General features: G+C 36.5%; 1 protein-coding gene across 1 annotated transcript in view; it reads right to left on the bottom strand.

Annotated features, from left to right (window-relative positions):
* The window catches only part of Dynap (dynactin associated protein), a 45,216-nt gene that overhangs the window by 2,604 nt on the left and 19,645 nt on the right, over nucleotides 1-22,967 (bottom strand). The window contains 2 exon segments of the mRNA XM_013510770.1: nucleotides 8,293-8,457; nucleotides 11,364-11,484. Of these exon segments, the coding sequence (XP_013366224.1) occupies nucleotides 8,293-8,457; nucleotides 11,364-11,484 (286 nt within the window).

Raw genomic sequence — 22,967 nt, 5'->3', positions numbered from 1 at the left:
TATTTTTAAGTTAATCTGATACCATCTAAACAATACAGAAATACACGTACACACACAGACATAATTTATAATATATATATGCACACCAGTACACATAAAACACATATTTAGGTATCATTTACCAGCTTTTAAAAAGTTACATTATTAGAACGTTAGATCTTTATAATCCTAAACAATATTTAAACCTAAGTTAGATGCCTGAAGGTAGGATTCCTGGTTCTAACAATGTGAGAAATACACAACTCAAAGATTGTTTGCCCAATTAATCTGAGTTTAAATTTCCTGAAGCTCTGTGTGTGAGGTGTGTGTGTGTACCACATCATGGGTCTTAGTCAATTCAAAAAGTTCTTGGTCTAGGTTTCAAAGCATTTCCATGCTAAAATTGAGACATAGCTGGTCTGCAATTTACACATCTTACCCGGGCTCCATTGCTCAAGGCATCTATTGTGTAAAAAAAAAAAAAAACACAGAGTCAAGCCACTGTAGTCAAATCCCTCCATTTTTCTAGTTGAGGAATGAAGGTGGCAGGAAAAAAATTAATTTCCAGCCAACAGAAGTTTTGACAAATAGTCTGAAGCACAGCCGATATAAAATGAACAAAGGACTGCTAGCAAAACAAGCCTGACCAAGTGGCCTTAAAAATTGTGAAGCTGAATACAAAAGAAAGCCAAAGCTGGGAGACATCTAATCATTATACCTGCTAGAAGGGCTTTTTCCTTTAAGTAATCATGCATAAGAACCCCCTTTCATAAACTCTGCAGCTCTGCTTATTTTGGTAGGACTGACTCTGGTGCTTGTAACTTTCCCTCCTTGTCAAATGTTTTGTTCCACCCTCCTCCCTCAGGGTAATCGGGGATTTAAAAGCACTTCTTGCTATAAACCATAACTCTTTTAACCAATGTCTAGCAAAATACTGCCTCTCAAGTCCCTTTCTACTAGAAGCAGCCTTCACGGTGACTCCTGCTACATTTCATAAAGAATTTAAACTCAAATACAAGAATACCCAGCCAGTGTTGTATTAAAATGTATGCCACATTATTGTTACCAGCCATCTAGTTTCATATGCTCAGTGTAGTTTATTTGACACTGACCAAATCAAAGGAGATTTCTTATTTGGTAAAAAGGAAGAGGATTTACTCAAAGCTAGTTCAGAGGAGATGGAAGCATCTATTTGCCTCACCATCTCACCACCTAGAGGTGAGTAGGGCTGAGATCTCAATGTTCAAACTATTCTGATTCCCAAAGACCTTAAGATCCTAACAAACCCACAAATGTTAATTACATTTCCCTTGTGTTCTTCAGTCTTTCTTGTAACCTTCATGAAACTGAAAATTCCCTTTTGAAAGTTTTTATTCTCTTTAATTGTTTCATCAATCTTGCATTCTTACATGTAATCTGAGCAACTTCGTTGAAAATAATAATATGTAATATACCAACCATTATTAATTCCTACCATTTTATTTTGAAATCCTGTATCATTTTTTATTGTTTTTGTGTGGTCTTGTTTCTGTCTCTGTTGTTGTTATTTTGTTATTTTTTTTTATCCTCAGAAAGAAAGAAAAAGAAAGAAAGAAAGAAAGAAAGAAAGAAAGAAAGAAAGAAAGAAAGAAAAGTCAGGCTCCTAAAGTATATTTTCTGGTTGGCTAACATGGGAATATGCATTTTAATTGTTCTGAACACATCTTCATATTATCTTTTAAACATTTGCTTAACTCATGTGGGCTAAAAGGCATTTGGGTTTATGCTTTCTTAATTATTTTTGTAATAGTCTGGTACCACTTACACAATATACAAACACCAGTACACGCAGACATAACACATAAAACACACGTACACACCAGTACACACAAAACAAAGACTTACCATTTACCAGCTCCCAAAAAATTATACTACTGGCATGACATTCCTTTTCACAATCCTAAACAATGATTAATCCTAAATGGATATTTAAAGGTAAGCTTCCTGATAGTAGAAATGTGAAAAATAAATACCACAAAGGAGATTGCTGACCCAATTGATATGAATTGAAATTTTGTGACACTTTTTTCTTTCTACTTCACAATAGGGCTTAGTCAATTTAAAAAGGTTTTGCTGCAGGTTTTAAGATATTTCCCATTGTGCTAAAATTTAGACATAGCTTGGCAGAAGTTTACACAACTTATCCTGTCTTCATTGCTCAAGGCCTCTATCATGTAAAAAAGAAACAAGTTTAGGCACAACCCTCTCCACTGAGAAAAACACAGAGGCAAGCACTGTGGTCAAAACCTCCTTTTTCTGGTTGAGGAATGAAGGTGGCAGAGGCAAACATTAATTTCCAGCAAAACTAAGTGTTGACAAATAATCTGAAACAACCAGTTTAGAATGAACCAAGGACTATTAGCTAAAATAAAAGCAAATTTAAACCCTGTTATAGTTTGTGTCTAGATGTTCCCCAAAGCCTCATTCAGTCATGGGGCAGGCTTCTAGTTTTTGATTGTCTCATGGTCCAATGGGATTATGGGTGTGAATGCTACACCCACCCTGCACTGGGGGAAGCAGGGTGGATATCCTACACACAATATAAGTGAGGGAAAGAGCCTTGTTTGCTGCCCCTCCTCCCTTTTGCTCTTGTTGCTTTGCTGTCTTCTGTAGCCATAAACTGTTGCCCTCTGCTAGGTGCCACTCTACCTTGGAGCCAGCCAAGTATGGACTGAAACCTCCACAAACTGTGAGCTAAATAAACTTTTCCTTCCTTAATTTTGGGCGTCAGGTATTTTGTTCCAGCAAAGAGAGAAAAGTAATCAAGACAAACCCCAATAAGGAACTCACCAATATCAGCCTAGTAGCTACACGCTCAGGGGACATAGAGGGCTCCTGCACATTCTTGCCACTACTCCTGAAAAGGGCAAGGAGAGAAGCTATGGCTTTTATCCTGGCCAAAATTGCTCCAGAGAACCTTGTTAAGGACAGTTGCATGAAATCAGACTGCACTTTCAGTATACAGGCCCTGTGATATCATCATAAAATCACCTTTTTCTATGTCACAGGTCTCTAAAATATTTTCAGGAAGTTATGAAGTAGCATGTGCATTTTCCATTCCTGAGCAAATCACAACAGAGCTTCCAAACACACGCCCATGTCTCTAGCTTCTTCAGGTCTCCTGACCCAAAGTTTCCTGTCAAATGGTTCAAGAACTTTGGACTCATCATTGGCTCACACAGAAAACTTCAGAGTGGCTGTAAGCCCCAAATAGCTCACAAAGACCCAAACACAAGGACAGGAAGGAACTTGTGTCTCTGAAGCATGGATTTAAATTTCTAATTGTCCTGCCCCAAAAGGGGAAGCTCCCTGACCAAAGTGAGTGCACCATGGAGTCTTAACTGGGGAAATTCTTACTGATTTAGATTCACATGGTAGAGAAGACTCAGTCTGGCCCCACATAGAATCCTGGCTGCAACCTGTCCAGATATTGTGCAGCTTCTAGATAGTACTGACATCCCACTGCCCATTCTAGAATCCAAGGACTTAAAGTAGAGGAAAATAAAAGCAAAGCAAACCAATATAGATAAGTGTTCCAAACCAACACAACAAATTTTTTTTCTGCCTCTGAATCTCTTCTCACACTTGCCAATGTCCCAAAATGAACTGCAATAGATTAAATGACCACAAAAAGTGAAGGTGTTTACCTCACCCTAAATGGCACTGTAAGGCCTCGGGCCAGTGAGTGACCCATAATGACCAAAGGCCCCCTGCAGTCAAGGTGCTTACCTCACCCAAATGGTCCAGCCAAGCAACCTAAGAAAAGGTCTAAACGGTGGAGTGCACCTTCCATCAGGAAACCAAAAAATGCCTGTCAGATCCCAAAAAAGATTTTTCCTCTCACCAACAAAAATGTTTTTAGGTAGCTGATCCCATGAACAGAAAAGGAAGGAAAACTCCTGGGTGCAAAAGTGTCCCTGGCAGCTGCTGGAATATCCCTGGAGTCTGGATCACAGGTTCAGTTAGCAATGAGCAGTCAGTCCCACTTCCCAAGGGCCTGCTGGGACGCACGCCTCTCAGAAACCAGGATTTAAATCCTGGCAAAACTGATCCAGGTCATTGAGGCTCATATGCTCAGGTTCGTTTGCTCACTGCTGACCATATCAAAGGAAGCTGTTCTTTCTAGGTTTTTTCTTTCTTTTTTTAGAAAGAGAAAGAATTTACTCAAAGCTAGGTTTGAGGAAAAGGAAGGACTCATTTACCCCAGTTATTATCTCACAGTGTTCAGGGCGATAAGGGGCTTTTAGAGTAAAAAGCAGAAGGGAGGGAAACAGAGAGATCATGAAGATCTGCGCTTTATTGCTTGCAGCCACCTTCAGTTTATTCTCCCCTCAGCTCCAGCCTCCTGGGGCCACTAACTCCATATTGTCATTGCTTTCAGGCTGAAGGAGGGGAGAGCTCCTTGGTTATGTGCTCAGCTGGAGGAATTTTGGAGGAGCTACTTATCTCCAAAAGAAAAAAAAAAAACCTAACGTTTAAAGTTTCCTTGAGCTCTGCCAGTTGCAATATCACTTCTTCACAAATTCTCTCTTCTTACCACCATGTCCTCTCCTTCAGATTTTTGCTACGATTTCATAATGATCTTTCCTTCTTTTGATACTCAGCAGTCTATTCCTCACTCTCATCCATTGTTATCCACTTTTTGTTACATTACTTCATTTATACTGTTCTTGGTACTCAAAATCTCTTGTCCTTCCTTCTTCTCATCTAGTTGGCTAGTAAATGATGATATGTTTTTTCTGGACCTTCTGTGCAGTAGCGTCGTGATTGGGGAAAGCCAATTCCTGGGCATTCTAGAGTCTATAGAAATGTTTGATCACCATTCTTGAGTGAATTTTCTGCAAGGTTTCACCATCTTTTTGTACATCTTGTGTTACGATAGTGCATCGACTTTTAAATACTTTCCTAACTGTGCTCTCCCTCTTCAAATCTATAAGCTTCACCTACTTGTCCTCATGCTCAAAATATTCCTCCTTATTCCTGTCAAATGACTTTATGTTCTACTTCACTAGGCAACATGAAACTACCAAATGAAAACTTCCTGGACTCTACTTCTCCATTTCTCCTGATTGACAGGAGAGCGACTATCTCCTCTCCTCTCTGCAGCAAATGCTCCATCCTGTTCTTTGGATGCCTTCCCCTCTTGACCTTTACAGCATCTTTTCCTTTGGTGACCCTCCCTTCCTTCCTCTTTGATGGAATACACTGCTTTCTTCATTTACTCACATTCAAATCTCTGCCATTTTACACACACACACACACACACACACACACACACATATACATACACACATACAATCTGTGATTTCAAATTCTCCTCTAGATATCTTCTCTAAAACACAAAATCTCTTAGAATTTCTCTAAATGTGCACTCTTCACCTGGTACAGTCTACCTTTCATTCCCATGAGACCTTTGATAAAGTCAATGACAAACATTGAACACATTCAGTAAATCTAATTCACATGTATAAGCCTTCTCTTAAGCCCTTGACAACATTTGCTCCTAGAAACCATTCCTTCCATTCTCTTTTGACCCAGGTCTTTGTTTTGCTTCTGTGATAATTTATTCTCATTGATTTTCTCCTAACTTCCTAGAATTTTCCATTTCATTTGAAGGCTCATTATTCACTTTCAGTCTTTATTGTTGCCACTCCCAGACCCTTGTCTCTCTCCACTCACATTTTAAGGTCAGTAACTCTTTTCTGTAAATATAATGAGCTTTGAGAGCCATTTGGCTTCTGTCACAATTGTTCCAATCCACCAAGAGGGTGAAGCAGCTACTATCTGTGCAGTGAGTGAAGAAGCAAGTGTGAGTCTCACTAATATCCGGTGTGTTTTACACCTTGGTCAGTCTTTTGTGTTCCCTGTTTGATCCTGCTAGGAAGCTATTTTAGTTACTGCATTATAATTTCATTTGCCTTGCATAAAGATTGCTTTCAATTTCCAGAAGAGGATGAAGGAGCAGGGGGAGGAGCAGGAGGAGGGGAAGGAGAAAGACAGAGAAGGAGGAAGAAGAAAAAAACAGAAGGAGAAGGAGGATAAACAATAGAGAAAGACAGCATGACTACATTTCAATACATGATTTTACTTCCAAAAGCAGGTAGTGAATTAGATCTGGCCAGTCTATGTGTTATGAGGCTATCCCTTCATTTCAATGATTTTAATTACCATCCATAACTAAATGACTCTCAAATTTATGCAGGTCCACCCTCCCCTCTAATGTTCAAATGCTCACAGATAACATATCCTAGATATCTAAGATACCTGAAACTCACTATTTACAAAATCATGATCTTCCTAGTGAAATTTAATCACCTTATACATCTCAATGATACCCTAACCATTCATCAGGTACCATAAGCTAGAACGAAAAGATAATCTCTGAAATCTCCCAATTCATTAACAAGCCCTATTGACTATATCTGCTGTGTATCCCCCAACATTATTGATATTTTCTCCATGTCTGCTGATACTCTAGTTCAAGATGCCTTTACCTCTGCCTTGTCCTTAGGCGGCAGCCGCTAACCACACTGGCCTCTGAGCAGTGTGTTCAATGCACCATGCTTACTTCTACAGTAGGACTTTGGCACAAACAGTTCTGTTCCTCAAAAATGCCTTTTTCATCCTTTAGGCACCACACATAATGTGACTAATACCAAGTTAGTGATATGGCTACAGCATCTTCTTTACCTTGACTGAAGACACTAAGAGGGGTAAGAAAATGAAGAGGCAAAAAGCTTATGCATATCTGGTAGGAGTCTATCACATTTCTTTAAACAAAACTTCAATAAACTACACATACCCAGACAATAGGAAATGCAAGTTCTCTTCCTGCTTTGACCCCTTCTAGCAAAATGTATGTGAATTCTGGCAATTCTCTTAACTCTCCTTAGCCATATTTCCCTAGAGTTTTCAATTCAGATTCACCTGAACATCCTTTTTAAAACTATTATTGCATGAGATGTGCCCTCAGAGTTTCTGGTTTAACTGTCTAACGTGGGCCTCAGTTATAGTATGTATGAAACAGTCCCCAGGTAATTCTTTTTTTTTTTTTATTTTAGAAATAAAAGGAGGAAAATACTAACAGATCGACAACGTTTTACAAAATAGCAAAGGATCAGTACAGACATTACAGAGTTACAAACAGAGTGGTAGGGAATTAACAATGCTTATTGTATTACATATTGATATCTTCAATGTAGTTTCTCATGAAAACACATATAGACATACAAAGCTAATCAACCAATGCCTCACTGACAGTTTCTTTCAGCAAGGAAATACAGGACAGTAGAACACCTGTGTTAACTATCCTGCATATACATATATACAAACTTTCTCCTTCTTTCCCTTCTCTTTTCCCATATTCCAGTTAATTCTAATATGCAGTCAGGGTTAAAGCCAGCACATTAGGTACAACCTACTATTACCACCTCTTTCAATTATGTGAGCAATATGACTTTACTTAGCCTCTACCCAAAAAAGTATAACTCCACCTTATTGAACTCATTCATTCACACTGCCCTAGAAACAGTATAAATAACTGATACTTTTATCCAGAATCAAGAAACGAGGCTCCATCTCTTTCCTCTGAGCCTCTCTGTAGCAAGATTAAACAGGGGAGGGTAGGAATTTCAGAGTCTTTGGAACACAACTGAACGGACAAGCCAAATCCATAATTTATAGTTAGTGTAAAGTTTTGTACATAATTAGGAAAGACTTAGAGATACAGTTATGACCTAGTTAATTCCGCCAACCAGATGTGACATCAGTAACCAAAGAGAGCTGAGTCTAACCTTCAAAGCTTGGGGAGAAGCTCAAGAGAGAAACTTCTAATTCAAGCTCATGCAAACTAGAGGTCACAACTCAGAGAGCTAAGTAAAATGCCACACACAGGTTCAGAAGACACAGAGTGTAAAACAATACAGCAATCACTAATACAATAGGATTCATGAAGCTTCACATGGCACAGTTCCCTAACAGGCTCTCAATAGCAAACTAAGTCCATGCAGCCAACATGTTTGCTCCCCTGCCTAGTCCCTTACCATGCATTTGCGCCTTAAATTTATTCCTTTGATTCTCTTTGAAAATAGGGAATACCACATATCCTTCCATAAATTGCCTTACACTGAATTGTAATTGCACTGAGACTTCTACACATGCTTAACATAGATATAGATGAGTAACTAACTACATTTCCTAGGGAAGAACAGACCAGGTGCACACCTATATACAGCACAGCTTCACCTGGGCAAAAGATACTATACCAGATATTACCTGTGTATTGGACAATTCTGCCTGTGGGCATCTTGACTGTGCAAGGATTCCTGGGCTCACCCAGACTCCAGATAAGTTGGAGCAGTTGTCACTGGTCATGTCATTCGAAGGTGGACTCCAGCACGTGGAACTGTGGGCCTCTTGGTCATGTGGACACGTGCTTGGCTACAGAGACGAAGCATAAGTGAATGGGAGGTCATGATGTTGAATTTCTAAAATTAAATGCTTCCGGAAAAATAAGTAACAGCATGACCTTCAAAAGAAAGAAATATTTTTATCCCTTGAAAACAAATGTCTGAACAATTATTAAATAGTGTATTTTACTAATTTTTGTAAATCACCAGTGTTCCAGCTGAGGAATGTATAACATATGCTCTTTATCCTATTACGTGAATGTGGTAATATCTTCATGTTGTAAGCCGCGGTAGGTATTGTGTACTTACAGCAATATATGTAGCAGATGGGAGAGGTGAAGAAGCCCTTGTGGCTTATGAGGTACAACTTTTTCAGGTCATTTTGAAAAAGGGGATTTTGAAGCAAAGAGTTATACTAACTGGTCATCATGACACAATAGCAAGTACTGAAACCCAGACCTTCCAGTGTCAAACCCACTGTACTTTTCAATTCACTGCACTATAGATGTATATTAGACTAATACACTACATCAGTGTATATAGTCTACTGAAGGGACTCGTGATAGGGACAGATCATGTGTCCAGTTTATGATGTGTCTTTGTTGTGCTGCCCTTGGGCATACAGCATTGCAAAATATTTCCTAACAAAATCTCTACTTACAAGGAGCTTATTCATTAACAGGAAGGAAAAGAGATTTCTGTATAATTAACAAATAAATGCCATGATTTTTAAACATTGTTGAGAGGAAATCATAAATAAGTATTGAAAATGAATGAGTTTAGTGGGAAAGACCTTGAGAAAGAGATGTGTTGAAAGAGGGGGAAAGGATGGGTACATTAAAAGGAGAGAAGAGTTGGTCCCTGGATATTGGGTAAAAGTTTTGCTACATTCCAAATACTATGTAGCATTGTATGGGGCTCTTCATTTCATACGTTAATGATGTGTATCTTTTTACTTTGAGTCAAAGACATTTTTGCTACTCCTTGCTCCTCTTCAAAGAATACCTACTTGTGGATTTACAAGGATTTTTAATGACTAAATGATGGCAAAATGCTTAATATAACATCTGGCACATAGCATGCACTCCATAAATTTTAACTATTATTATTGCTATTAATGGCATTAGTATTTTATTTAAGGTCTTTCCTATTCATTGTCTTTGATCATGCTGATTTAATAGCTCATTTATTAAGTAGCTATAGAAACACAATCAATAAGTGAGTTAAACTGGTAAAAACTTTAAAAAAAGGTCAAACTGCCAAAAAACTATCAAACTGGAATTTAAAAAAAGAAACAAAAAATTGGAATTTTATGTAGTTGTTGATCTATTTGGGGAAGTTATTAAAAATATAAAAATTACTACTGTTACTAAACATAATAAAATGGAATATTATTGGCAGAAAACAATTAGCTAAGTTAAATTTTTCTATAAGTAAATATCAAAGAAACAAAATTACAGGTCTATGTTTTATGAGACAAATTAATCCTATCTGTTATTGACCAGGTGCCTTTGAAGAAAATTAAATTTATCTATTAACACCCTTGCTTATCTTCGTAAGGGCTGATTTTGTTGTGTTGGTTTTATTAATGCCTGAGGTTGATGAACTCGAACATGCTAATACTCTTTGTAAACAAAATATAAATCACCAAGTTTGTTTTCAAGAATTTTCTGCCCTCTCTGGGCCACCTGTGCTTTCAAACAAGGCAGGCAATGGAGGGGTCTACACTCAGGAGGAGAACCCATGATCAGGGTCTGGTTTGGGAGTGATAGGGTAGCCCACATGGTCATTTCACTGTTAAACTGCTCTCACTAGCACAGGTGGTGTCTCTAGACAAAACTGCACCGGGTGGAGAGCTGTGGATAATGTTCAGTCAGATAATCAGCATTAGCTAACGGTGGCTGGGGGCAACTGAAGTGAATTAACTGCATTTACCACAGGAAACCAGTACCTATATTTTTTCCTTCACTTTATAAGCATTAACTTAAGGTCTCATGTATTCCTAATAGAAAAACAATAACAAAAGCACCAAATTTTATTTTCTGTATTTTATAATTTTCAACTTATTTTTAAATTCCATCACTGTTTGCTCTTAAGAGAAAAATATTTTATAGTTATACCTATCCATAATAAAGTAAAATACACAGCCACCTAAACAAATAAGCTGTATAAACAACTTGGAATGATACATGAAAAACATCTTCAAGTTTGTCATTATCTGGAGAAATTATGAAGATGATGAACACCCTTTAATGGGGTTTTTTTTCCACCTATTTAGGCATCTTAAAGATCAAAATAGAGTGTCCAATTCAAAAGTGAAAGAGAGAACAATCTCAGGTTCAATGACCCAAAAGGACAACCCACTCTCTTTTTTTGGTCAACCAGGAGTCCTTCATGAATTCTTTTATCCAACCATCATCTACTGCAAAATAAGACTTCCTTCTCCAGTATCCTTGGTAAGTCATTAATGCAGACTGATCACCACAGTTCCACACGGAAAAGCAAAATATTTCTTCACACACTTTTCACCTGTTCTTCAGGCAGTGAATTTTAATTTTCCATTTTACCTTTCATATCCTTCCTTTGTTCTGATACCAAAAATTACTTAGTCAGGTATACCTAGATATACGCAAGCACTTGTGAAGACCATAGACTGAAAGCTTAGTTCTTGAGGTAAAATCATTTTTAAAAGGAAGAAATAAAATGAACATAATTTTACTTGAAGATTTTTTTATTAGACTTGGTGTCAGTATCAAATATAATATGAAAATATATCAAAAGTTGGAGCAGAAAATCTAATATAGGGCCACTCTTCCTTTCAGAGAGGAATACAAAGCTCTGACCTTGGCCAGATACAGGTAAAAAGGTTAGATGGCTTTTAAATGCTAAAAATCAGACCATAATTAGGCAAAACCAAACTGGAGCAGCAATACTCACCAGCTGATTTCCAGAACATTCAACATTTACTGTGTATTTTCCATGCTTTCTGTCCATTCTGCCCCTGTCAATATCACAGGCTTAACTCCAAGACTATTTTTCAGTCTGTCCATTGCCCTTTCTTTATAACTGCAAACATGAGAAATAATTAAATCAATTTGTGCAAAATCACTATGATGAATCTGTGCACCATGGATTAAAGTAAATAATATGTAATTATTTATTAAAACAGGACCCACCTCAGAGGAGGAAATGAGGTAATTACAGGACGACTCAAGAAGATCAATAGTTCTGAGAGTTGTTTTGACTACCATCACAACTCTCCTGACAGAAACTGAAAATCTTGCATACTTCCTTCCGTTCTCTCTAGCCCTGTCTTGCTGAATCAGGACAAAAAATTCTGAGGTAGAAGTTTGCCATTATTTTCTATCTCCTCAAGCATGACTGGACCCCATCTCCTGTTAGCACCATGTCTTGGGAGCCTGTGGTCTTAAGATAGCTTCATCTTTCGGTTACACTTTTGGTGTCAGGAAATCCACTTGATCAGTTGCTTCAGTGATTCATACTCCCTAAAAAGGATTTTTAAAAAAAAATTTTTTTTTGTTTTTTCTCCGGTACCAGGAACCAAACTCACGACCTTGCACTTGCCAGGCAGGCGCTTTGCCGCTGAGCTAAATCCCCAGCCCCTAAGGATTAAAATTTTAAAAAATGATTGGAATCAACTTCCTGCAAAGTAATTTCAAAGAACTAATAGAATACTGAAACCTGGAAGAGATTTTTTTGGTCAATAAGTCTACTTTATCTTAAATTTAAAAAAATTAGTTCTTTTATTGTTTTATTGATTCATCAAGTGGGAATACTGAGTTTTTAAAATATTGAGTTTCAAAATTTTTAGTAGCTAGCAAAACAAACCCTGTCCTTAACCTTTTTATATGACACATTTGGATTCTAATTCTTTTTTCAAAATTGTAAACTGTTGAAATGTCTTGTGAACCTAGATTTTACTGAATCAGCTGGAGAAATACAGCCTCAAGCCTTAGAACATAAAGAGTATAAGAAACTGGCAAAGAATTGAGATGCTAGGCAAGGATTCATCCTAAAGGGCAATTTAAAACATGCTGACTTGCTATGGTGGGTGAAACTTGAAGACAAATAGCTATAGAAAGGCAAATACTGTAGAATTCCACTCCCATGAAGTGTCTAGAGTAATGAAATTCTTAGACACAAGTAGAATAGTGTTCGCCAGAAGCTGGAGGAAGTCAGAAAGAAAGGGCTCTTTAATGGGTCTAGAAGATGAAAAATTGTAAAGATGGATGGGTGATGGCTATACAACGTGATGAATGTACTTAACACCACGGAACTGTGCACTTAGAGTGGCTAAAAAGGTAACTTTATGAGTATTTTCCTACAATAAAAACATCCCATAAACAAGATTATAATAATTAGTCTTTCTCAAAACAGAAACCTCAGGTGAAAAACACATTAATGTTTTGATGTATCCCACTGACTATCTTAATTCCAAATTTAAAGTCTATTTATAAATTTTAAATGTAGTTATACTGACAGGATATGGTCTTTCATTTCATTGTTCCCAGCTGCATATTGAGCACCTCACAGATCCCAGGTATATCTACAATCTGGATACCAAATTAGCAGAGACTGAGGCAGATAAGGCCCCTCTATACTGTAGTTTTTATTTATTGAATGCTTGCTTTTTATTTTAACTTCATGCTTATTGAAAATGCTGCAAATGTGTTTAATCAAAGAAAACATTCGTTTTGTTTAATTTAAGGCAATTTTTTTGGTTATTTTGTTTTGTTTTTGTATGTTGGGAAAATTGGAGGAAGTACTTAATGGTAAACATATATTATATGAACACTTAATGGTAAACATGTGAAATAAGGGATTCCTTTATAACTCATCTCTAACCTGAGTCACTGAATTTATGACTTTTCTAGAGGCTGAGGTTCAATTTTAGGATGACCATTGTTATGTGAACATTCTTTCCCCTATTAAGCCAAAATTTTCCTTGGGCATTAGGCTAAATTACCCCTTGATCCTGATTTCTGGAGATATCCAAAATAAAACTATTTTTTCCTTAGAGCACAAGTTATAACCCTGACACACAATTCCAAAATCCAAAAGGCCTTAAAAACAGAAAATTTTAAATGTTGGAAAAATTATGTTTGACGGCAAAAGTTTCCTATATATTTAAGGCTTCTTTTAATCTTTATTAATTTTAATGTGATTATTCATGTGTCCAACTACAAAAATATAAATGCGTACTAAGGCTACTACCACATGACTTGAGTAATATACAGGATGTGTACCATAGTACCTTTATGAAGTTTTTTAAAATCTAAATTACAAAACATATCAGACTCAAGTGTTTCATATGAAAGATTATGGATTTACAGAAGTGGTACAACTTTTCAAAGACAAGTATGTTCTTTTTTCCCCCACTGTTCTCAAAAGCTATTTCATGAAAGATTTCAGTTAATAAGCTGACTCTTAGACTGGCATTTTAAGATTTGAATGAAAAAAAGAATGAAATAATATCTAGGTTCATCAGTGTAATAAATGCACCTTCTGATGGGGAACATTAACATTGGGGTGGTCTTGCAAGTCTGGGGACATCAAAACATATTTTCCTTCTTCATACCATTTACTCAACTTTGCTATGCATATAAAACTACTCTAAAAATAAAATCTACTTTAAAAATAACATAAGACTCATTTTTTCACTTTTTTAAGTGCATGTCTGTATTACACAATGTTTACATTCCTTAGGGGAGTTGGTTCACGTACAGAACACATCTCTATTCTTTTTTCATCCCCTACCCCACCTTTATCTTCCCTCTCCCTCTTTCTCTTGATCCCCTTCCCATTTGAAAAAGATCTATCTCCCTACTTTCTATTATCTACTTTTTATTTTGCTGTTTACTTATATTTTGTCTAATATAAATAAATATCTTGTGATATTGAAGCTTATTTGTCTGATTTATTTCACTCCATATTATGGTTTGATTATAGCAAATGGTGCTAACTTTGGGCAACCTCTGGCATAGATTTTATTAAAATAACATTATTGCCATTCTACAATGTTTATGCCTGTTCCAGTTGGTATACCACACCCTCAGCTAATCCTTGTAATACCTGCAAGCATTAAGTATTATTGTTCCCTCTTTTCTGATGAGACATGCAGGGTTTCAGTGACCTCTTACAAACCCTAATAGAAATAGTGAGTGACCCGAAGCTTCCTCATTCATTTATTGTTTACAGCTATTTATTATTTGTCTAATGTGTTCCACACTGTAACCTAAGAAGAATGAGGAGAAAAGGTCAAGGACAACCCAGAGTTTGCCTTGATTATAAAGACTGTGGAACTGTCAAAACTTTTGAGACCCTCGTCAAGATTGATTAGGGAAGTATGAATGTCTGTTAAAAGTAAGACTGGTGCTGTTGCCTGAAACAAGACCTGCTCACAAGAAGTGAAATGGCTGGAATTCACGATGTAACTAACAGCAAGGACATAGCAACTTTCAGGCTGGAGATACAGCTCATCCTCCACGCTGAGCCTACAAGTTCTGTCCAAGCATCTGGCAAATGTCAGGATGCTCCAGAACATGGGGTCAGCAATCAGTCACGCAAACCAGATCCTTTTCAGGATACCAGAGTCTTAGATCTGTGAGCCAAAGTTCAACTACCAAATAGACTGTATTTTGCAGCAATGGGCATGCCTGTGTGTGTGCCTACACACACACACACACACACACACACACACACACACACAAATAGGACAGAGCTCCAGACCTCATTTTTTAAAATATAGCGAATATACTGGTTAGTTATTAGGATAGGCATCTAGACTAGAAATCTAAAAAAATCTTAGACCTATAAGGTACTGTATTAGAAAGACATTGGGGTTTTTTAAAGTGTAGAACCAAACTGGATTATCAGATCCAGGGCCGAGATCGGGGTCAATTCTAAAACTTGGATTGAAATGGGACCCGTGAGCTTAGTGGTGAAAGACCACAGCCCTGTTCAGGGCTGCAGTTCCCTGGCTCAAGGTACAAGGCACAATCAGACCCAACACCCCCAGAGTTAAAAGTTAGGACTTTGTTTATTTCCTCAAACTCACTTGGCATCCCGACTGGGCTGGTACCAGATGAGAGCTATCGTAGAATTCCTGGCTGAATCAGGTTTGGACCTGGGATGATGATGGAAACTGCAAATCCATTTGCACCTTGGATTCTTACCCCTCAGTAGCCTGAAAGTTCTTTCCAAAATGTTGACCTATTTATAGACTCTCCTGCCAAGACCCCCAGTTCAAGTAGGATTAATGTCAAGATCCCCATTCCAAGTAGGGTAAAACCCCAAGCTTTTTCCATGGCCTACAAATCTCTGGATTTTCTGGCATTTGCCAACATCTTAAGCCACATCCTCTACTACACACAACATCCCACTCACACTTTAAGAACATATGATTTTAAAAGTTCAAATGTACAAGTACCTCTCTATCCTTAAAAAAGTAATCTGGCAAATAATCAAATTCCCATTTCCCAGCTTAAGAGAAGACAGTTTTTTGAGTACAATACACCCAACTCAGCACCTATTTCTGAGCATATTCCTCTCCGGCCCGTCTTGCCTGTCTTGCTAGGTATAATCATTCTCCTAATGGGATGTTGTACTACCCACTCTCTCACATTTTAAAATTTATATGAATCCTGTTACACTGCATTTTTCACAACATAGAAGGGGTTTGCACAGGGTACATGATTTTAAAATAACTACAAGGAAACGTGACTATGTCAATTTTCTCCATTTTATATTTCATTGATTAAATACATCACAATAGTAATCTATCCTGTTAATAAAAATTCAGTTTTGTTACTTTTTTATTATTATAAACAGTGCTCCTGCGAGCATTTTGATATATGCATTCTTTTCAACAATAATTAGCATATTTTAGATGTGTAATTAATAGTAAAATTCCTTCATTATAAGGTATGTGTTTTTCAACTTTATATTTCTAAAATTATTTCCCAGGTTGTACGAATATTCCCTCCCATAAAAATAACCATTTTTACAATTTTTTAACTTTGCTAATGTACATATAGTATACAAAATTCTATTTATTTCTTTTCACCCTGCTTACATGAATATAGAAGTTTGTAAGGATTTTCTATTTTTGAGTTACAAAGCAGTTATTTCTTGTGAGAATCTTATACACTTCTTCTATACATGTATTAGAAACAGGAGAAACTGAAAGTATAAATAGATAAATGAGTATACTGGTTGAAAGATGGTAGAAAACAAAAAGGTGGACCTTTGGAACACAGGCAAGAGTATCATAGGAAGGTGAGGTAAGAAATAAGGGGAAAGGGTTCAGAAATTATCAAGATATGTTATGTGCACGAACCCATTCCCCAAAATTCATATCACTATCACTAGTGTATGTATTGAACACATACACTAATTAAAAATATAAAAAGAAATTGTGAGGAGATTCAAAATTAGGGAGTTGTTCTGTAGAGGAATTAGAAGGCTTTTCTGTGTCATACATTTTTTTGAATTGTAATCGTACTACACACACATACACACATCGCTTATATAATGTTTTCACTTAGCATTTTAACACATGCATTTGTAGAAGTAATCTAAAAATCTTTTTTAAAACAGCACATATAATGCCAATGTAATTATATCATGTAAGGTGTGATATTATTGAACTAACCTATCCCTTAATACTGCCTCTTTAATTTGTTGTGTCTTCAATTAAGAGTAACATAGAAGAATGTTATCATCTCTATTTGAAGCTATTTTCCAGACCCATTTTTAGAATACAGGTATTTTATCATTCTTAATATAAATTACTTTCTAAAATGCTGAAAAACTTTTGATTGGCTAAAATATATTGCCAGCATATGTTTAAATACATGATTAGCAGAGTTGAGTAAAATAGTATTTAAATGCTTATAGTACTTATTAAACAGATAAAGAGAATAACTCTTAAATTTTGTTATTATTGAGTTTAATCATGTTCCCATAACTTTGTAAGTACACTTCATGTACTTTTTGGCTCTGATAACTACCAGGATCTAGATGACGCTTTTCCTGAAGGGAGATGGTTGGCAGTTAGCATTAGCTCTCAGTACTCCTCTGTACAGCAAGAGCTAAAGTCCTGGCAACCGCATTCCCAGGACCCTTGGCTCTTCCAAGACTTACTTATATGAGTTTTGCAAAGTCAAAGGAAAACGTGAGTTTTTCCTTAACTCTAACAGTGAGAGTGTCACACTAGCTTCATGGACAGTAACTATTATGGTGACTGGATGGATTTCACATTTCCGTCCATGACTGGAGCTACAGGAAGTTGTGGCCTTGCTTTAATTTCCAGTAGCATGGCAAGCTGGAAAAAAACTGTAAACAGCCTCCCCTCTTTCAGTCCTCAGGACTCCCAGTAGATATGTAAGCACCTGATGCCTACATTCCTTTCTGCTTGAATTACCTGAATGGATAGGTCTTTCCTACAGAGTTCAGAGGGAGGGGAAGTGATTATGAAGAACAGCACTTCAAACCCTCCTTCTGAATTAAGGAGGGGATACTCAATCTGTGGCATGAAGTGGCACTGGAAGACAAAGTGGTGACAGAGCCTGCAGTGGTGCTGTAGACCACTGCCAGCCCTGGAACTGGGAAAGTTTCCAATTGCATTAGAGAATGTGAAGAAAGAAAATGACAACTGCAAGGATAAGATTTCTCAGCTCAAAACAAGGTAAGAAAATGGAGAATCTTTATTAGCCCAGCAAGAAGCTCCTATCTGTAACTGCAACACTTATTACATAACCCAAATTCGGATACTTTCAGTGGAAGAATTACCATAAAAGTTAAACTCATAAGCTAACTGGGCCAAACATGCCTAGACACTTAGTTGAACATTATTCTGGGTGTTTCTCTGAGGGTGCTTTTACATGATTTTAATATTTAAATCAGTAGACTGTGTAACGTAGGTGGCCTTCCCTAATTGGGGCACCTTAGCCAATCAGTAGAAGGCCCAGATAGAAAAAAGGCTGTTCTTGAGCCTGCCTTTGCACTAGAATGACACCATCAACACTCCTGGGTCTCCAGCTTGCCACAACAGGTCCTAGAACTTGTCAGCCTCTGTAACTGTGTGAAGCAATTTCTCTCTCTCTCTCTCTCTCTCAGTCTTGCTGTCTCTCTGCCTCTTTTCCTCCCTCCCGTTCCTTCTTCTGTTTCTTTGGCAAACCCTTATTATACACCAGTTAATCCTGAGGATTGGAACTCATTACCCATAAAAAGTTGCCTCAAGATCTGTACATAAAGTCAAATTCCAGTATGCTCCACAAAGAGAAATACAAATCTTAATCACAACAAAAGATTTGCAGTTTTGCTACATTAAATTGATAAGAACATTATATATATGAACAAATATATTTATACATAAAGTGGCATATAAATATTGATAATACAAATAATAAATATATAATATAATTAATATAATATGTAATTCTATTATATAATATAGTATGTTGTTTATATATTATTATAAATATATATTAAAATACATATTGCTTGTTCAATATATAGAGTCAGGGGGAGAGAACAATCCAAATTCTAGAGCTACTCTGAGCCCCTCAGAATAAACACACTGATATACCTGAAACCTGGACGTGGTCTCTACATTCAATAGAGCCAGTCCACTGCAATTGCCTCAGACAGTGAATAGCTATTTGCAAATGAGGACATAGTTTATTCTAGAACCTGTGGTTCTCTAGTTGGGGCTTCCCACGGGTTAGAGTCTGTGTCTCAGTCATCTGCCATCTCCTGGAGTTCCATGGATCTGCTGAACGAAAAGGACAAATGGCATAGCTGCTTTCACTGAAGCCTGCAGTGACTGCAGTTCCTGCCCTTGAAAGTAGTGACCACTGCCCACATTCACAATGCGTAAATCAGTTCACAACAGGCAGCTCAAGTCATAAAGTCATTCAGTGGCCCACTGTTGGGCACATAACTCTATCAAGGCCCCAAAACAGTCCTGACACCATGCACAACTCACTGATGCAGGCTGATTTAAAGAAGTTAGATATAAAAGAATACACACCATAGGACTTCATTTACTTGAAATTAAAAACTAGGCAGTAGAAGTTAGTGTTTACTCTTAATGAGATACTGACTTAGGAAAGGCACAAAGGTGCCTATCTAGTGTTGCAAAGGTTCCAGGTTTTCTGGTCGATGCTTAGTAAGAATGCAAAGTCATGACAAACAACACATTGAGTCACATGCTTAAGATTGGTGCATTTCATTGGATATGTTATATATATACATGTATATGTGTGTATATACATATATATTCTGTTTTTTAAACAGAATAAAAGAATAGCTCAATTTGTTAGATGTAATCATAGGATTTTTGTTATACAAGAAAATATCCTTTTAAAGTTTTGAGATGCATACTAAAGTATTTAAAGGTTAAATGACAATATTTGGAATTTGCTTTAAAAGTAGTGACCAACGGTGGGCCACTGAATGACTTTATGACTTGAGCTGCCTGTTGTGAACTGATTTACACGTTGTGAATGTGGGCAGTGGTCACTACTTTCAAAGCAAATGGTCTCAAGCAACAGAGTGGTAAAAAAAATGCATTAAAAACTGTTGATGTTTATTAAACCTGGGTGAGTGCTTATATGAATTGGAAATTTTCATGAAAATGTTAAAAAATAGGTAGATCTCTATCAAAAAATAGTGTTTTTTGAGAATGTAAGACATATAAAGGTGTGAATGATGAAAGATAAGATAGCTTAAGCGTAAAAAGAATGGTGTGGCCTGGTGATATAGCTCAGCGGTACAGTGTGGGCCTGGCAAGCACACGTTTAAAAACAGTAGCTTTATGGAGTCAAATGAAATAAATATTAAAAGTTAGTCCTTATCATAGTAGCTATTAAGTGTGTCTTTTAAACTTTCACTTGAAAATAATTGTTTTCTTTCCCTAAGATTATATACCCCACAGCAATCCTTTTTTTTCATAGATTGGATTAGGGTTGAACTTAACTATTTTCATGCTTTCCTGTCTCTCTTAAAAGTTGATTTTTCTTTTTAAGATTTAAAACTAAATTATACTTTGTACCAACTTCACCAAATCCACCAGTAAGTTATGGCCTGTCAAAATGCTTTTCTTGATTTATTAGTTGGATTTATGACTCTTAAACTTGGCTACGCATTGGAATCACTGTCTATAAATATACATTATTTCTAGTCTACTACTGTTGACTCTGATACAATAAGCCCAGGTGGAAATCAACCAATACAAAATAGTACTCCATACTTCCAAACAAAATAATGAGTGTTAAAATTAACTATTATATGAATTTTTCTGTATTGTTATTTCTTCTGTATATCCTCCCATACTGTGAGACATTGGCACTCTATACAAATCTGAGTGTAAGTTGACCTAAGTCTGAGTGTCTATAGTATGACTGTAAACAAATAATTAATTCTTCCAACAATTGTGGTTATTAAACAGCAAAATTATCTTAAGAAAAATTTTGAAAAGAAAATAATTTTACATATAAAGACAAGAAAATACGGTAGACTTTTCCATGTATGTTTATTTAAAACACATAGTGTATGGATTCAATTATTTTGTTAAAGAATGAAACTTTCTGAACAGCAAAATTGCAACCCTACTTATGGAACATATAATTTCATCAGACCAAAAATAATGTTGGTAATGAGTACCAACAAATATTGATAAGAATTTTCTTGTGAAGCTTCATCAAAATACTTGGAAGATAGTCCTTAAATTTGAGTTATTTCGCTAGGAAACTTATGTGGCCTAAAATTTTAGAGAAATAATCAAACTTTTACAAAGTACCCAATGAAAAGAAATGGACATAATAGACAATGAGGTGGATTTGAATGCCATTGGAGCACTGGTACGATGGTGATGTACTAAATTAATTGTTGGTAGAGTTCTAGTATCAATGCAATCTTTCTATCTAGCCAAAGAATCACCAGTGTTAGCATTTGTAGATTCAAGTTCAGGACAGAAGCAGCTGTGAGGGTGGTTAAGGTGGGCCACAATGGGATAACAATCTGCATGTTCACTCTAAGAGCAGTTGTTTTTGTTATAGTAGTAAGTTTCACTGTAGACCTAGTCATTCTAGGTTCATTGCAGGCTTGTAATCACTTAAAGGTATGCAGATAATGACTGAGCCTGAGTTATACCCACCTTTGTAGACCAGGCACGCTATGAGTGTGCCAATTATTATTGTAATCATATAGGCTGAGACAAGATAGGAATACTTTCCACAGAGAGCAAGTGCTTAAGAAATTGTGTTTCACCTATGTAAGAAATGTAAAGGAAAATACCCATGTAGATATGAATTCAAACATTTCAAAGAAAATAATCATTTCTCTTTTGCCTATATTACTGAAAGTGTAATTTATCAGAAAAAATATATAAACATCAAGACTTAAATAATTCTCTAGTAATACATACAAGGCTCAATATCTATACTTCCAACCTAGGAAAAGATTAGTCTTATGTTTTGCCTAACATTAGCAGGAAATCCCTACTAACTTCTCTGATATTCTTGTATCTGGACCTCCAAATTAAAAAGGAAAGAAAAGAATTAATAGAAATTTGTTCCACTGTTAATCCCTATCATTTTGTTCTGAAACCCTGTATCCTTCTTATTGTTTCTGCTCTGTTTTGTTTTTGTCTGTGTTGTTGGCATTTTACTATTATTCTTTTTAAAATTCTCTTTAAAATAAAATAAAAGAAATTTGTTAAACATTTACATCCACCCAAAGGGAAATCATGCCATGGGAAGGGCACTGCCTACATGTAGGATAACAACAGAACACTCATCAAAATCTTTTCCTTTCAATTCCGGACAGACCTGAAAGTCCCATTAATAGGCTCCTTCACAGACTAACAGCAATGCGCATCTTAACAGGGTTGGGTATTGGTCTTGACACATTCTCTGGTTAATATTTTAACTCAGATTACTACCTGACAGCATGAAATTTGGCTTGAGATTGCCCATATTGTAGTCTCATTCCTGTAAGCAGTTTTCATCTGGAGGATTGCTTATTCTCTGAGTATCTGTTTTTTATATATAAGATGCTGATTTACAGGATTAATCCAAAGATTAGTATAAGATAACTTTGTAATTTATGACACATTGTGAAAATATAAGGCCGGCAGTAGTTGATGAATACCAAAGCTAGACTGCTGGGTGAGTTTTAATTAAAGCCCCGGACTCTGGGAATCCTCCTCTGTACCTTGTGGGATGACTGCAGCATTTACCTGACAAGATTTTTGTAAGATTTAAAGAGAAAATGTGTGCAAAGTGGTTAGAACATGACCCACTGCGTAGTAAGTTCTAGATAAAGAGAAGATGAAGATGTAATAATGGCTATTAACATCATTAACATTATTGTGTAGGCAACAATAAATAGAAAAAGAATGCGGCTTGGAAGTCAGACAAATTTGAGTTTAAATACCCAGCCATTGAGATGTAAAGCAAATTTCCTAACTCCTCTGATTCTTGAGTTTCCTCAAATTTAGGTTAAAGTATTTTA

Source organism: Chinchilla lanigera, unplaced genomic scaffold (genome assembly GCF_000276665.1).
Source record: "Chinchilla lanigera isolate Chin_1 unplaced genomic scaffold, ChiLan1.0 scaffold00001, whole genome shotgun sequence".
Classification (NCBI taxonomy): Eukaryota; Metazoa; Chordata; class Mammalia; order Rodentia; family Chinchillidae; genus Chinchilla; species Chinchilla lanigera.
This window is presented reverse-complemented; position numbering and strand designations above follow the sequence as displayed.